The sequence below is a fragment of the Engystomops pustulosus genome, chromosome 2 (genome assembly GCF_040894005.1).
Source record: "Engystomops pustulosus chromosome 2, aEngPut4.maternal, whole genome shotgun sequence".
Lineage (NCBI taxonomy): Eukaryota > Metazoa > Chordata > Amphibia > Anura > Leptodactylidae > Engystomops > Engystomops pustulosus.
This window is the reverse complement of record NC_092412.1, coordinates 221,085,028-221,102,352: the sequence shown is the minus strand read 5'-3', so window position 1 is coordinate 221,102,352 and position 17,325 is coordinate 221,085,028. Positions and strand designations below refer to the sequence as shown.

At 39.4% G+C, this 17,325-nt stretch overlaps 1 protein-coding gene across 2 annotated transcripts in view; it reads left to right on the top strand.

Annotated features, from left to right (window-relative positions):
• PITPNM3 (PITPNM family member 3) overlaps nucleotides 1-15,962 on the top strand; it is a 358,693-nt gene extending 342,731 nt beyond the window's left edge. For both annotated transcript variants that reach the window (XM_072138218.1, XM_072138217.1), the window contains exons 16-19: nucleotides 2,559-2,708; nucleotides 3,397-3,580; nucleotides 6,160-6,288; nucleotides 6,496-15,962. In XM_072138218.1, the coding sequence (XP_071994319.1) occupies nucleotides 2,559-2,708; nucleotides 3,397-3,580; nucleotides 6,160-6,288; nucleotides 6,496-6,804 (772 nt within the window). In that variant the 3' untranslated portion in view covers nucleotides 6,805-15,962. The remainder of the gene's footprint in view (nucleotides 1-2,558; nucleotides 2,709-3,396; nucleotides 3,581-6,159; nucleotides 6,289-6,495) is intronic.
• Nucleotides 15,963-17,325: the final 1,363 nt, after the last annotated feature.

Here is a 17,325-nt window from a genome sequence, read left to right as displayed (position 1 = left end):
TCACCAACAGCAGCTCACAGTACACTGCAGAGAACATACTTCAACGGCAACTAATAGTACAGTGTAGAGGAAATATAATCTACAACAGACCACAATGGAAGGATAGATCATCTACAGCAGCTTTATTTCACAATATTGGCAGTAGATAACCTCAAACAGTTATTATGAGCTTTTATCACAGTGATCTCAAACCCTAACTATGAAACTACACAGAACACTTAAAGGAAACCTACCACTTGTAGTGGCAGGTTTCTGATGGAAATACCGGGCACCAGCTCAGGGTGAGCTGGTGCCGGAGCTTATTTTCGTTAGTGTTTTAAACCGCGGTATAACGGTTTAAAACACTTTTTAAACTTTATAGCCGGCGCAGGGAGGTATGCGCTAGGGGCTTACCATGCGCACGGCTCTCATTCACTTCCTATGTAGCCGCGTGCACGGTAAGCGCCGAGCGCGTACCTGCCTGCGCCGGCTATAAAGTTTAAAAAGTGTTTTAAACCGCGATACCGCGGTTTAAAACACTAACGAAAAAAGCTCCGGCACCAGCTCCGGCACCAGCTCACCCCGGTATTTAAGGGGAAAATGATTTTTTGCTTCTCATGTTGGGAGGATGGATTACACATCTAAAAGCTGTGAGCCTTTAGAAGTTACTAGTAGTAGGATGTGTCCCCGGAGGCAGAAGAATGAATGCACAGAGTTGCAAACAAGATTTAAGACTGAATGCATAAGAATAAAGGATCAATACAAAAGAACAGACAATTAAAACAATGTTTATAACAGGAACTTAGTAAGATCTATGTTTATTGACTTTATGTGTACAAAGAAGTCCATTACCTATAATTGCCATGTCATGCAGATGTACGGCATCTTTAGTAATCATCCTGTTTAATCAAAACTAATAAACTGCCAGGTAATATACAGCACCTCAAGGTGCGACACATAATTGCTGCATTTATTTATTAAAAAATGCCCCCCTCGCCTTTCTTTTCCCCGCTGGGTACCAAAAGTATTCAAACCCCTTTACATTTTTCACTCTTTGTTTCATTGCAACCAATTGGTAAGATCAAAAAAGTCCTCTTTTTACTCATTAATGTACACTGTAGATATTTTTGACTATTTATTAAACAAGAAAAACTGAAATATCAGTTAGTCAGACCCTTTGCTGTGACATTCAGACCCACATGCTGTCCATTTCCCTCTGATCCTAATTGAGATGGTTCTATCCCTTGTTGGACTAATTAAACTGATTGGACTTGATTAGGAAAGGCACACACTTGTCTATATAAGACCTTACAGGTCACAGTGCATGTCGGAGCACATGAGAATCATGATGTCTAATGAACTGCCCAAGGAGCTTGGAGACAGAATTGTGGCAAGGCACAGATCTGCCCAGGGTAACAAAATAGTATCTGCAGACGCAAGGTTTCTAAGAGCATAGTGGCCTTCATAATCCTTAAATGGAAGAAGTTTTGGGACAATTACAACTCTTCCTCGACCTGGCCATCCAGCGAAAGTAATCAATTAAGTGAGAAGAGCCTTGGTGAGAAAGTTAAAGAAAAAACAAAAGATCACTGTGGTTGAGCTCCAGATGCAATATAAAGATGGGAGAAATTCCACAAAGTTAACTATTACTGCAGCCCTCCACCAGTCAGGGCTTTATGGCAGAGTCTGTCGAGTGAAGCCTTTACTCAGTGCAAGACATAGGAAAGCCAGCATACAGTTTGCACAAAAAACACATGAAGGACTTCCAGACTATGAAAAGTAAGATTCTCTGGTCTTATAAGACAAAGATTGAACTTGGCGTTAATTGTAAGTGTGGATAAAACCAGGCCCTGCTCATCACCTGCCAAATACAATCCCAACAGTGACACATTGTGGTGGCAGCATCATGCTAGGGGGGTGTTGTTCAGCTGCAGGGACAGGACAACTGCTCACAATTGAAGGAAAGATGAATGAGTCCAAGTACAGAGATATCCTGGATGAAAACCTCTTCCAGAATGCTCTGGACCTCAGATTGGGATGAAGGTTCACCTTCCAACAAGGCAATGACCCTAAACATACAGCTAAAATAACAAAGCAGTGGCTTCAGAACATCTCTGTTACCATCCCTGACTTCCCCAGCCAGAGACCTGATCTACACCAACTTGAAAATTGCTCCAACATTTACCACCCAACCTGAGGGAACTGGAGAGGATCTGCAAGGAAGAGTCAGAGAACCCCCAAATCCAGGTTTTAAAAACTTTCTGTTAATAAGGGGTGCAGAGCATACATTAATAAGCATAAAAAAAGAACTTTTTCATCTTACCAATGAAACAAATAGCAAAAAATATAAAGGGGTCTTAATACTTTCCGTACAGACTGTATGTAATCACACAGATGTAGCTATCCTTAACTTTAATATTATTTAACAGAAGCCATAGGAAGTCATGGTCTAATTTTCTCTTAGGCTTCTTCCAGGCTATGGTCATCCTATATAATATGACCGTAGAGCACTTTCATATTTTGCCATATAAATAACTTTTATTTGATTAATGGTTAGTCTTTTTCTTCTTGGTCTACAGAGGAGATCAGAGCAGTGCACAGAGTTACCTCACTGTGCTTCCTCGAGGGATGGAGTGTGTCGTTTTCAGCATTGATGGCTCTTTTGCAGCTAGTGTGTCTATCATGGGTAGTGATCCCAAAGTAAGGGCAGGAGCAGTGGATGTTGTCAGGTAATGTATTTTCCATAGATGTACAATACAAGACCAATAGCCAACACAGTTTTGTCACCCCATTTGCATCTAGAAGTGCTCCAAAGATCCACAGAAGCAGCACTGCAACCAAAACTTCACCAAAAGTGACAGAGAATACAAAGTTTAAGATCTTAAAGGAAACCTACCATTTAGAATGGCAGGGGTAAGCTGTAAGTACCGAGCACCAGGTCAGGGTGAGCTGGTGCCGGTACTCACTTCCGTTAGTGTTATAAACCACGGTATCGCGGTTTTAACACTTTTTAAACTTTAGAGCAGAAGAGGCTTCGGCGCTGCGTGCGCACGATCGTGCGCGCGCTTACATAGGAAATAGCGAAGATGTTGCGCGCGCACGGTCGCGCGCAGCGCCGAAGCCCCTTCTGCTCTAATGTTTAAAAAGTGTTAAAACCGTGATACCGCAGTTTATAACACTAACGAAAGTAAGTACCGGCACCAGCTCACCCTGAGCTGGTGCTCAGTACTTACAGCTTACACCGACCATTCTAAATGGTAGGTTTCCTTTAAATTGTCAAGGAATGCTCAATATTTCTTTTTTTTTACTTGATACAAGGGGTGGGATTCCGAGCACCCGTAATCGTTGTGTGACTGTACAATACAAATAATATAATACTGTTAATCAGCATTTTTATGCTTTTATTCTAAATTCCAGGCACTGGCAAGATCTGGGTTATCTGATAATATACATCACTGGCCGTCCAGACATGCAGAAGCAACGAGTAGTTTCCTGGTTATCCCAGCACAACTTCCCACAAGGGATGATCTTTTTTTCTGATGGCCTGGTACATGACCCCTTGCGTCAGAAGACAATATTTCTCCGAAACCTCATGCAAGAGGTAGGGATTTCTGTAATCAAATTATACATCATACATCAAACTGAGGATTTATCAGAAATTATCTGATGGAAAGATTTGTTTGCAAAGAAGGACCAGAAGGACGGTTAAACTTAAAGGGGTATTCCCATGAAGACAATTTTCTTTTATATACTCTGGATAACAAAATAACACATTCTCTAATTCACTGTTATTAACAAAAATACAGCATTTCACAGATATAAGCACAACCTGTCTCTATAAGTCCTAGTGTACACAATTTCAGTTGCGCCTAGACACGACCCTGTAACTTCTGACTTTAGGGTCGGCAGCCATCTTGGATTTCTGTGTGAGGCCGTGCTTGCTGAGTTTCTGTGTCTTTCTGCTCTGAGCATGTAGCCACGCCCCCTGCACGGAGCTCACAGACACTCAGCACTTTCTGCCAACACATCCTAAGAAGAGAGAAGCTGCAAACTACAAACTGCCTCTTTCTGTCTGCCTCTGTCTGTTAGCCTTTGTGTAATAGGTATCTCATTTATCTCTCATCTGTCTCATCTCACCTTCTATTTTTCAATGTGTTAGTACAGTGTCAGAAGTCAGATGAAAATGTATATACACCTGTACCATGATAATCTAACTACATTGTCACCCCACAGAACTAGATGGATAATACAGTAATGTGTCTGCTTAGAGAGTCCCCTCCCACACCCTGGAATATTACACTGAGCAGCCTAGTGAGTGATAGGAGCTAAAACAGCAATACCACTGAGTAACATTGTAAAGTAAGGGGTTAAAATGATCTTTATTGTGTTAACATCACTAGGGGATTGAGAAGTGAGAATTTTCTTTTGTGGCAAAACCCTTTTAACCACTTAACGACCGGTCCCTTTTTTGTTTTTGTATCTACATTTTTTACTCCCCACCTTCAAAAATCTTTGGATCAGTACGATCACAGGGATAAATTTACAAAAAAGTAAAACCTCCAGTCACAAAAAAAATTCTTCGTGTTCTGGCACTAATAATTTTTTCACACTATGGTGTACACAACTGTGTGTAGTGTAATTTTTTGTAAGATCAGATGACGTTTTCAATGCTACCATTTTGAGGACTGTTAAACCTTTCAATCTCTTTTTATTACATTTTTATGTGTTGCAAAATGTCAAAAAAGTGGCACATTCGACTTTAGGCACTATTTTCCTTTATGGGTTTGAACGCCATGAATAAATATATTGGGGCACATTTACTTACCCGGCTGAGGTTCATGAGGCCTGGAGTGTCCGACGATCAGGGGGTCTAGCGCTATTCACTAAGATGGTGTGCCCGATATCCTGCATGTGTTGCTCCCCCGCTCAGGTCTGCTGGAGTTCACCATCTTCTTCCCGGTGCATGTAAGTGCTTGGCTTGCGACACAATTTTAAAGTTGAATCCTGCGATTTGTCCGAATCTGTCGTATCATCTTACGCCCCCCCCCCCCGATTTGTGTTGCATGAAAGCCGGCGCAATTGCGACACAATCCGATCGTGTGCAACACAATCGCCTTCTAAATGCCCCGAAAATCTCGGTAAACCCAACGGAAATGCAGCCGCGGGACGTTTAGTAAATAAGCCACATTATATTTTGATATACCTGACATTTTGGGATGCACCGATGCCTAACATGTTTATGATTTTTACAGTTTATTTTTTACTATTTTTCAGACCCCCTAGGGTACTTTAAACCTAGGTTGTCTGATTGATCCTACCACATACTGCCATACTACAGTATGATAAAATAAGGTGACTTTACTGCCCATATATTACAATGTGCCACTGGCATATTATAACAGATGGGCAGAAAACATACAGCCATGGGTCTTACAAAGACCCAAGGCTGTGATAGAGACAGATCGTTGCTCCCCATGACATCATCACCAACATGGCGGTGCCCACTCACCGCCAGCTTTTTACTGTCGCCGGTAGCTTTCGAAGGGTTATTACTGAAGGTTGTTACCTTGTATGAAGAGAGCTCAGCCCGTGAGCCTCTCCATATACCAACAGCTGACGTGTGACGTACTAATATGTCACACTTCGGTAAGTGGATAAGATAATACTTAATATAAAATGACAATATTAGGTAAATTAATGTTTTAGATTTCTGTATTGAATAGAGCCACAATAGTGCCTCCATAGAGCATGGGACCATAGTGTTGGTCACTGGAACATCAGCCATAAGGTGAGTTGATCGTCTTGCCTCAGGCAGCGCAAGAAGATGGGAGGCAACATCAGGGGTGCAATCACTAGCTACAAAGCAGAACTTGACACTTAAAAATAGTGGTTCTTTACATTAGCATAATTTTAAAAGATTATTTTAGCAGCAAGGAGGCCATGGATAACAAATATAAGAAGATTATTACAGTCACGGTGCCTGGATCTATGAATAAGTGTCCCTGGCTTATCTATGCTTGATTGTGATGGTACAGTAGATTTCCTTCAAGAGTCTAATATATATTTTGGCAAAGTTTATGGACAACTTCAACTCACAATTACGTGTAATAGAGTAAAAAGATGAATAATTCTAAAATACCTAAATTCCTATTTTTACAATGTATCTTCCTTTTAATTTAGTGTCACATTAAAATCAGCGCTGCCTACGGTTCAATGAAAGATATTTCAGTGTACAATGTTCTCGGATTATCTTCATCTCAAATCTATATAGTTGGACGTCCTGCTAAGAAGTATCAGAATCAATGTCAGGTAACCATGTTAGCCCATTTCTTATATATCTATGTACTCCAAATAATTACAAGTTAATCCATGATGCCTCTTATACTAATTTAAAAGAGTACATTGACTTCATGGCTGAGGGAGATATTTTTGGGATGTTTAACTTCTTTAAAAAATACAGTCTCAAACAGATAGAGACCTCCCTAAGGTAACATATGTATGTTCTATCTTTTATAGTTTATCAGTGACGGATATGCTGCACATTTGGCTACTTTGGAATTTGGTCACCATTCTCGCCCTAAAAAGAACAACTCCAGGATGATCCTGAGGAAGGGTAGCTTTGGTTTGCACACACAACCAGAATTTCTAAGGAAAAGGAACCACCTTCGAAGGACTATGTCTGTTCAACAGCCTGAACCACCCTCTACAAACCCCAAACCAGAGCGAGCACAGAGCCAACCAGAGTCTGATAAAGATCATGATCGACATTTAAACCCACTCTCCTGGGTGAGGAATGCGAGTCACAAATTTGAGCCCTCACCATAACAAAGACTCAGAGATGTCCATGGGTTGTAGTGCACATTGCAAGTAGGCCTTGTAGGATTGCAGAGAAGCTGTGCAGCGTCAAACAGCAATATGATGGATCTGTGGTGGCTTCCAATAAGATCCTTTCCTTATGCTAACCACTTCAGTGAAGGCTTTGGGAAGATTTTGGGACATTTTAATGTATTTTCTGATATAAAGTATACGATGCATTTAAGATGTGGCACACTGTTTTGCTTCACCCTGTAGCACTTAAACCAAGTTTTGGACATCAAAAACACAACAAATCACATTTATGGTCACCACATTTGCATTATAAGCCAATGAATATATCAATAATGTATTAGAACTTGCTCATTAACAATTGTTCATAAATCTGCTTAAATTTGGTGCTCAGGAACCAAAAAGTTTCACTTGTGTGTACAGGGAACAAGCACACATTAGATATAGTCAATAAAAGAGTGACCAATGATATAAACTCTCATAACCAAGGCTTCTTATACCAATAACCCACAGAATAAGTAGATATATTCCTCAGTAGATAAAAAATTACATAACTCATGTTATACAAGATTAGTGAATGGGATTCACTAGTCATGAGAATTGTAGATGTTTCCAAATCAAGCCCGAGTGATGCCCTCTAAGTCAATGGTATTTTGCATAGTGTTACTTGAGGAGAGCCAAAAGGCACTTGCAGGTCGCTTAATCTCTCTCTATACATCTCAAATATCTTATGTTCCGATATGATTTACACTGTGATTTACTGTAGGTTATTTTTTTTAACAGTGGACCAAATGTTATTCCAGAACTGTTTATTCAGATGGCTCATAATTGGATTGAAAACTTAAGAGGCAGTACTTACCTCAATGATTACATTCCATTGCTTTCCTGGCCCCATTTCACGTCTACTTTCTAGTTACTTTTTACACACTGGAAAAAAATACTCAGGCAATCACTGACTACAATGGTGACCCACCTCCGTCAGTGATTGGCTGAATAGCATTTCCTAGAGAAAATGACCCGAGAGGGACCCGATAGGGAAGTGGGGCAGCAGCAGAAGAGAGATGTGGGGTAAGTATTGCCTCTTTCATGCTTTTTTTTACTCTTTTTAATGTATCAGGCCAATGTTCAATGACCAACTTTCTTTGATGGCAGGGTAAACCTAGTTTTGCTGTTCTGTGGTTGAACTGAAAGGACTAAAACACTCTGGACAAAATAATCTTCTGGCATAATTTATTGGGAGCAGTTGGTGAATTTTATTATAATTTTCTATCTGATTGACTAGAAAAATGCCTTCTATTATTGCCCTGGCTTAGATGAGCATGATGCCCAGGAGATGGTGCACCTGCACTAGGTTTTAAAGAACAATTGTGCCATGGTTTTGACTATATGAGCCTACGTCTACATGTAGATAGGACAGATTTAAACTCTGAATGACATCCTTCACCAAATTCTGGATGGATCTCGCAGTGTCAGGTGCATCTTATGTGATTTGTTCATGTTTTAATAATACGTTGTTTCATACTGCTATATGTACCTATTCAGCCCAAGTAAATGTATATTTATTATCACCAGGACATGGTTGGAAAAACCCTTTAAAACAATAGTCTCTGCAGGCAACCATTACATGGGGATTACTTACATGCTTACAAGGTAAAAATGCTGTATTTTCATAAAGACAACACAAAGTCTTTACTGTAACTTGCACTACTTATAACTTTGCTGTGATTCCTTCCTGTAGGTCAATGTGCACATTATACTGTATAGTAGATAGAACCCCCATATCTTGATAATAGGATCTAGCTTAAAGGGGCATTACTACTATCCACTGAATGGAATAATAACAATATCAGAGGGAGTCCAACAACTCAGACTCCCACATGTCCTCTTCTCCGCAGCTACGAGGTTGTTACCGGCTGTAGTTGGATGGAGCGGTGATTGAGGATGTATTCTCTATAGCAGTGGTGGTGAACCTATGGCACTGGTGCCAGCGATGGCACTCGGAGACCTCTCTGTGGGCACACCGGCTGTCTCCCAGGCACAGAGTTTGCCTGACATGGCACCTTCCTGCAGTCTCAGGCAGTCCAAGTAGTGCCCTGCTATTTTAAAGTGACCTATCCTGTGTTGCTTGGTACTGTCCGAAGAGTGAGAAGGTGTGGACAGGATCGGATTGGAGCTCAAAGATTCTGGTAGCAATTAGTTTGTTACTGCCTAAATTGCAGTGTCGGCACTTTGGGAAAAGCTAGTGCAGTGGTGGCGAACCTATGGCACTAGTGCCAGAGGCGGCACTCGGAGCCCTCTCTGTGGGCACCCAGGCTATCACTCCAGCATGAAGTTCACTAGACAGGACTCAAAGAATCTTCCTATAGAATCTTCCTACAATGATAGGCGCATTTGCCCTCCTCCTTTCAACTGCGTTGGTGTCCTTAGGAGGCTGAACGATTGAAAGTTGTCAAAGAACAAGGAGAAATAAATTACTGCTTAAATTGCTGCGCTGGCACTATGCAATAAATAAGTGGCTTTTGGTTGAAGTTTGGGCACCCATCACTGCTCTATGGTTTGGTCTTTTGGCAGGAGGTAATATTGCCCATGGGATCTCTGTTATGCAATTATCGGAAGTGCCAGCGGATGGACCACCAATGATCTACCAGATATGAACTATACATATTAACTTATTATATTCAGAAAACCCATTCAATATCTTTAGAAGAAACAGCTATCGGAGGGGTAAAGCTATCATGTATACGTTTGTCCCAAGACATTACTACTATAAATGGATGGGCTAGATAGGGGGCATTTGTTAAAAAACTTTGCACTAGGGCCCACAAGTTGAGCAATCCTAGCAAAAAGAACACACATTTTGCTTTGTTCTGTTCCAGAATCCCAATAATTATGCATTTTGTCAATTTTTGGACAGCTGGGCAATATTTTGTCTTAGCCTCCGGAAATATGGCCTTGAATATTATAACCGATGTTGCACTTCAGGAGATTATCATCTACTATGACTTTTGTTCTAAGCGACTCCTCGAAGAAACAGCGTAGTGTCCAGCTTTGCCTTGTTAAATATAACCAATACTGAGTCATTTTATTAAAGTGCACTAGAATCTGGCAGGTTTTCACTTGTGTTCGATGAAAACAGTAGTTAACGTCATGATTCACATCAGTGGTGTAGTACTAATGGTAGGTTCTCTGTAGATATCACTCTAAATACTCAGCATTACCTCTTGTAAGACTTGATTTTCATTCATTAACCACTAAACCTCCTAGTGCCTCTTGTATGGAACGAGTACGTGCAGGGTAGCAATTATAAAGACCAAGACAAGGTTAATACCTATTTTGTAGACCAAACCGACCTTCTCTAAATAGAAGGTCATTGTTTTAAAGGGACCAGGAAACCTCTTTTTGTAATGTTGGGAAACCACATTGAATTCTGCACAGGGCATATACCGATCCTTCTCGGCAGAGGCAGCGTGTGTGTATATAATTACAAGTTTCGTAAACCCTTCCGTGATATTTTTAGTCAAAGCTATTACAGCAGTTGGTGATCTGTATATGCTTTCTCTTTAATAGTTGTTTGGTTGGCTATGTTCTGTTAGATATGTTATCTATATAAAAGGTAGAGCTGTTAAACGTTTCATATAGAGCATGGCTGAAGCCACAACTTGAATTATGTAACTTTTTTGTTTTTTAATCTGCAATAATGCACTTAGTTTGCTGGGTTACCAACAGGAGATGGTTATACATCGGGATTGTTATATTTAACTCAAAAGCCAAAAATCACGTGGATATCTTAACGGAGGGGTAGATTATGAACATACATTATGAGCTTTATACACAATGGGAATAACAAAATTCATACCAAGTTATTTTTCAAACCATACTGCTTTTCATAAGGATGACAATTAAATTGATTAATTGGTACAATACTGTGCGAAAGTTTTAGGCAGGAATGGAATAAATTCTACAACTTAATGTTCAAAAATATAAATTTGAATAGTTTAAGTTTCCCAATTAACCACATGATTAGTGAAAGGACAAGAGAAGAGAAAACGTTCTACTAGGCGCAATACAGGCGATCCCCTACTTAAGAACACTCGACTTACATACGACTCCTAGTGACAAACGGACCTCTGGATTTTGGTAATTTACTGTACTTTAGTCCTAGGCTACAATAAACAGCTATAACAGCTATCACAGGTGTCTGTAATGAAGCTTTATTGTTAATCCTGGTTCTTATGACAACCAAACATTTTTAAAATCCAATTGTCACAGAGACCAAAAAAGTTCTGGCTGGGGATTACAATGATAAAATATACAGTTCCGACTTACATACAAATTCAACTTAAGAACAAACCTACAGACCCTATCTTGTATGTAACCCGGGGACTGCCTGTACCAAGGAACTCGACAGGGAGGTTGTTCCAAAAATCTTGGATAACTGATCACTTTAGTTATAGGCACAATCATTTTCTTAATGTAATCCTAAATAGATTATATTATGTTGAGCTCATGGCCCCATGGGGTCCATATCATTAAATTAGTTCTTAAAGACAAGGTGTCTCCAGAAAATCTGCCTACTTGTTGACCAAATTTTATTTAGCTTTTTTTTTTAAGGTTTTGAAAATTGTTTTCATCTATAGTTAATAAAAACGGTCAACCCCCTGAAATTTAGTTAAACATAAAAAAGATAATACATACTTATGAATGGAAAACCCCTTTAACACGACTGATAAATCAACAGGGCAAATACTGTATTTAAGATCAGATACCAAGATTCTGCAGCCTATCTGTATCTACTCTAATCACATTCTGGTCTACGCTCAAAAAAAACATGACTTTCAGTGCGCCAATACTGCCATCTACAGGATGTCTACTAAACATGAACCAGCGAATATATTAAATTACATGTTAGGTCTCTTGTAAGCAACGCACCATGTAAGTTTACATAAGGAAGTACGTTTTTTTTCAGTTTGAAAAAGGCCATTGGGACGAAATATAAGAATCTGTTCTCACTTTAGAGGGGGTTTCCACACACATAATTTATGGCATAAGCTGGTCTAGTCAGGGAAGGAGGGGGGGGGGGGCGGCAGTTCAGTTCTTCCTTTATATTCTCCATTCCACCTCACAAAACACTTAAAGAAAAAATGTGCATTCTAAAAAATCACTCTCAGGGGGCAATTATAACCGTTTCTATGATTTTACAGCATTATCAGAAATCTATGCCTCTCCTATAAATTTAGAGAATATAGAATTTTTAAAATTCCCTTTAATCCCATTCTGACAAGGCTTTAAAGGACGTTACTGACCATAGAATTTCATACTTATTGGTTTAAGGGCCACAGCTTCTTTTTTTGTGCAATACGTAAAAGTTTTCCTTCGTAAAAATAAAAAAAGTTAAAGTACCTTTTTTCATTTTTATTTTTTTTTGGGTGGGTTAAAGTTACAAAACCGGAGCGAAATATATAATTATTTGTAATGTATAGTATATATTTTTTTCAGCTTTTAAATTAACTCAAAATTACAATTATAAATTAATTCCCTAGTGTGTGATGCTTGTTTTGATATATAATATGTATAGTCTTGGGCAAACAGGGCAACTATATGCTTTTTATAGCATTAAAATTGAATGGGGAATATTAATGTTTATTTTAAAGGGGTTATCCGAGTTAACTAATAATTAAACGCCAGGCTGCAACGGGATATTTAAAAATAATAAACTTGTACTTACCTCGCGACACTGTCCATCTGATCTGTGCGCTGAATTGATTACAAGGGCGAACAGGGAGCTTTTGGCTGGCCGGAAGCTCCCATCCGACACCATCTCCCAGCACTTACAATGCTGAGAGAAAGGGACGAATGGGAGGAGCCGGACAGAATCTCCATGTGCGCCGCTTCTGTGCCTCTGTAAACAAAGAGGGGCACGGATCAGATTGACCCCAACGCGGGACATAGGCGGGACAGGTTACAGAGGGCTATTTTTTTTTTATCAGGGGACAGGTTTCTATAGACAAAGTACAGTATATGGAAAAGATGTTGATAAAAAATGTCTGTGTTATATGGTGTTTGAAAAAAAGAGTGTGTAAAACTTTACCTCGCCCCCTGCCAGATGCCTCAGCCAAGTCCCAGAAAGCAAAATTTCAAATGGCAACTTCAGTCTGCTCTATAATATATTCACTGCTCTCCTGGCTCCTGCCCCACCCCCTGACTCACTGGAGACAATCTCTCCCTCTGGCATTTTAGGGGGTAGTGGAGCAGGAGAGCAGTGAATATATTACAGAGCAGACAGAAATTGTCATTTAAATTTTACTCTATGGGACTCTGAGCTGAGGTATCTGGCAGGGAGCCAGGTAAAGTTTTACATACTTTATTTCAAACACCATATAACACAGACTTAAAAAAAAAAAAAAAAACATATTTGACATATACTGTACTTTGTCTATAGCAATCTGTCCCCTGATAATAACAGCACATGGATGACAGGTTCACTTTCAAAATTGTATATAGAGATGGAAAAGGGTATATCCATATAAACCGACCAGAGTTCAAAATGGTCACTTCTTTACCATTTATTGGTTAAACACTACCCTATAGATATGTTTGTGTACATAGCATTCCAGGCATATTCCATGTATGAACCTTGAAGCTCACCTGATGGTAACCCAGCACCCTCAATGAGATCTTTGAACACCAGTTTTGTATTCTGTATGTAAGGGACTTCTCTGCCATAGTATTACCCACATGGCATCTTCTAAGCAAAATAAAACAGCTACTTCAGTCTACAGTGTTGATGATATGTCCGCCTACGTGTTTGGTACTGGAAAAGATATCTTATTGCTTGACCAAAGTATTCTTGTTTTAGTGTGTGGCATGTTATATCTCTATATTTCCAGGTGATTGGCGTCAAGATTTCTATACCCACTATTCTGTGTTCTTATACGGGGAGTTGTGAGTCTGCAGCTTGGAATATAATGTGATGCTCTGTATGAATACCAGGATATCAAACTACTACAATGGCACAGCGTCATAGGGCCACTATTCCTTCTCTCTGTTCAGCTGCACATTAAGGGGTTCAGCACTTTCAGGACTCTATTAGATTTAGATTAACCATGAGATTGCCAAGGATTTAACCTCTGCTACCACCACTTTTGTAATACAGTGGTCTTAGAGCCCCCAACTGGATAAAGCAAAGCATGTGTAAACCCTCTATTAGAGCCAATTGCAATACTCTGGCAGTCCCATACAAGTAAGATGAAACTTTACAAGTAAGATGAAACTTTGGTACACATGGGACTTGGTGGCACACTTTCCTATGATGGCTCAGGGTCTCTATGGTCGGTCTCACGCCCAGAACCAGATTATCAGAAATGTCAAAGTATTAGGAATCAAACACACGCACAAAGCTACAGGGACTGCACTTGTTTGACAGGTTTCATTCTGTGTTGATATTGTGAGCCTTAGGGTTATACGTGCAATGTGATCTTGTTAATAGTAATTCTTACTTATCATGCTTTGCATTCACTTGATGTAAGCACCATCAAGGACACCTATCTGGTGGGAATGTCAGCCTCTACATGTTCTATGCATGCCAACAGACTCATTAATATTAATTATATTGAGTTATAAAGCATTTTGACTGCAGACACATAAGACTCGCACAGTAAGCAAATGCAGTCAGAATTAACATCAATTCACCTTCTAATCCGTCTACTCTAGATATCAGAATAATCCAGAAAACGTTTATTTACCTTTCTAGGTAAAATGATCTACTGAAGCTCTGCTCTTGTATTCTCTTTAGGGTGTACATCAGAGATGAGCACTTGTGCAATTCAAATAGGGAGACTCATGACATTAGTTTTTGGGATAATCACGGGACCAACCTCAAGGACTTCAGATGATCGTAAGAACCCAATTCGTTGGTCACCCACTTGAATGGAGTTACAGGTCAATAAAATACCTATTCAACCAATTTCAATCTTAGTAAAAAACTAAATAAAAAAAACATAGTTTCCCAATAGAGCTTTGATGTGACCTCTATATGTCTTCTACATAGCTAGAAGCCTTATTTTTTTGGATAAGTTCAGTTTAAATCTTCATTAGATCTTCAGTTACTTTGAGCCAAAACCAGGAGTGGAGGGACACACAGAACAGGTGCAAGTTTTTACAGCAACTACACAGAGATTACACGTAATGGAAAGACTTGCATCTGCTCTGAGTGTTCAACCATTCCTAGTTGGCTCAAAACATCTGAAGGAAATAATTGAGCTATGAACTGGCCTTTAGTGGAATGACCTCATTCAGCTATACAGTTACCTTGGGTGAAGTTTATTTGACAGTAGGACCCAAGTCAATCTTCATCCAAGTTAACTGTATAGCTGGACTGGGTCATTCCACTAAAGGCCAGTTCATACCTCAATTAGCTCAATTATTTCCTTAAGGTGTTTTGAGCCAACCAGGATTGGTTGAACACACAGAGCAGACGCAAGTCTTTCCATTATATCTTATCTGTGTGTAGTTACTGCAAAAACTCACACCTGTCCTGTGTGTTCATGTATCAGCTGGAAAATGTCTAAAACTTCTTTCAAAAACTGCAACTTCAACCTCAAGACTGCTCACTAAAAATATCATTGCAACTGTTTTGCAGCATCTGCAATATAATGAATACCAAGGTAATATATGTTATCCTTCAATAAATTGATGTCTTGCTCTTCTAAGTGCCCAAATAAAGGGGGGTTATGGTCAGTGTGATGGATATGGAAGATTGAATATTCACAGAATTCTATATAAAAACATTAAAACATGACTTGCTACATGATTGATATATAAAAAAAATCTCACAAAATACATCAAATAATTTCTTAAAAACATACTAAAATGTAGATTTTGCCCACAAAAACCTGTTGTTGACCTTTCCAAGATCTAATACTGATGTTGACCATAAAGAGTAAATAGACTATCCCAGCAGAGCTCACATCATAGTCCTCGGCAGACTCACAACCTCCCCACCGCCACCGAAGCAAGTATTTTATTTTTATATATTTGTGAGAAGATGTTTACTTGGTCTGTGAATTCCAGTGGAAAAATAGAGACTGGTTTCTGGGTCTAGAGTTTTAACTATGCGTCTAGTTTTAAAAATTAAAAAAAATGTGTCTGTTCATACAAAATTTAAAAAAAAAAAGTTATACCCGGTGACAAATGGTTTATATTTCTTATGGATGCCTTGTAAAATACAGAAGAAAAAACAATGTACAATTTAGTAAGTATTTCTAAAATGAAAATGTACAATTTTTACAGCCAGTATACTTTTTGATGTCTGTTTGTTTTTAAACAAATAAAAAGTATCCCACAAACTGCAGTTTTTATATTTTAATGTCTTGGTTCTCCCCAGAAACAAAAAATTGCAATGTACCGCACTATATATACATGTTTGTATTTTAGTGTCATTTTGTATTCCTTACTTTCTCCATGATTGATAGGGATTGTGAATCATATGACAGCCAGTATGCTTTCTAGCGTTAACGCTAATATAAATATTATAATTGTTAAGAAGGTAAATTGAAAAATTACATGTGGACTGCCATGTTCATGCAGGAAGAGAGAATGTGCTGTTGCTGTACTGCACCACTTAACAAGTCTATGGACGGGATCCAAACCCCATTTCTTATATTGGGTAGGGGGAGGGAGAGTTGCACCCTCAAACAGAATAAAATTACAAAATCACAGAGTATTGTTTTAACATGATATATTTGTTATTTAGAAGGATACATTCCCAGGCTCTGTCTGAATTGCAAGTATTGATGAACGGATTCATTCGGGAACCCGGGGTTCTGGTCGCTCCTACCATATAGTGCAGTACTACAGTAACTGGCTACTCACGCTGTGAGACTACAGGCTGTCATGAGAACGGGTCATCAGTCCTGAATGGTGATCCTGAGCTTTGCCGGCGGCACAGATCTCAGGTGCTAATGCAGCACAACCCACAAGGTTGTCTTCAAACATCCTTTACAACCTGGATGCTGAAGCCAACCTTCTGACACAAGTCTAGGTTTGGGAACCCAGACCCAAACATTGCTGTCTAGGTATGCTCAATCCTAATTGCAAGTAACACATTGAAAGGGTATAGGTAGAAACAGGGCCTGCTCCAAGTGGCCCCTCTGCAACAGAGCCTATGTGGGTCCCTTTGTAGTGAACTCACGTGGAGGCATTAAAGATTCATAAACTATTATTTTATATATTGCCCGCTCACAGGCTTTAGTATATAAAGACTTATCAGTGTTCTTTTATATACCTCCCCCCCCCCATCAAATGTTTGCCATGTTTCTGGGTTCCGAGTTTCAGGTGTGTGTTTCACTTGTCTGGGTATGCTTGGTGCTGGCACCGGCCCCACGGTAGAAAATCATGGCAGAATCAGAATTTTAAAAAAACTAAAGGAGTTTGCCATAACTGTTTATTAATGTTCTTGTGTGCTAGGTGATGTGTAAAGTGATAGGCTTTAGCTGAATAAACCAGATGTATAATGGATTTGAA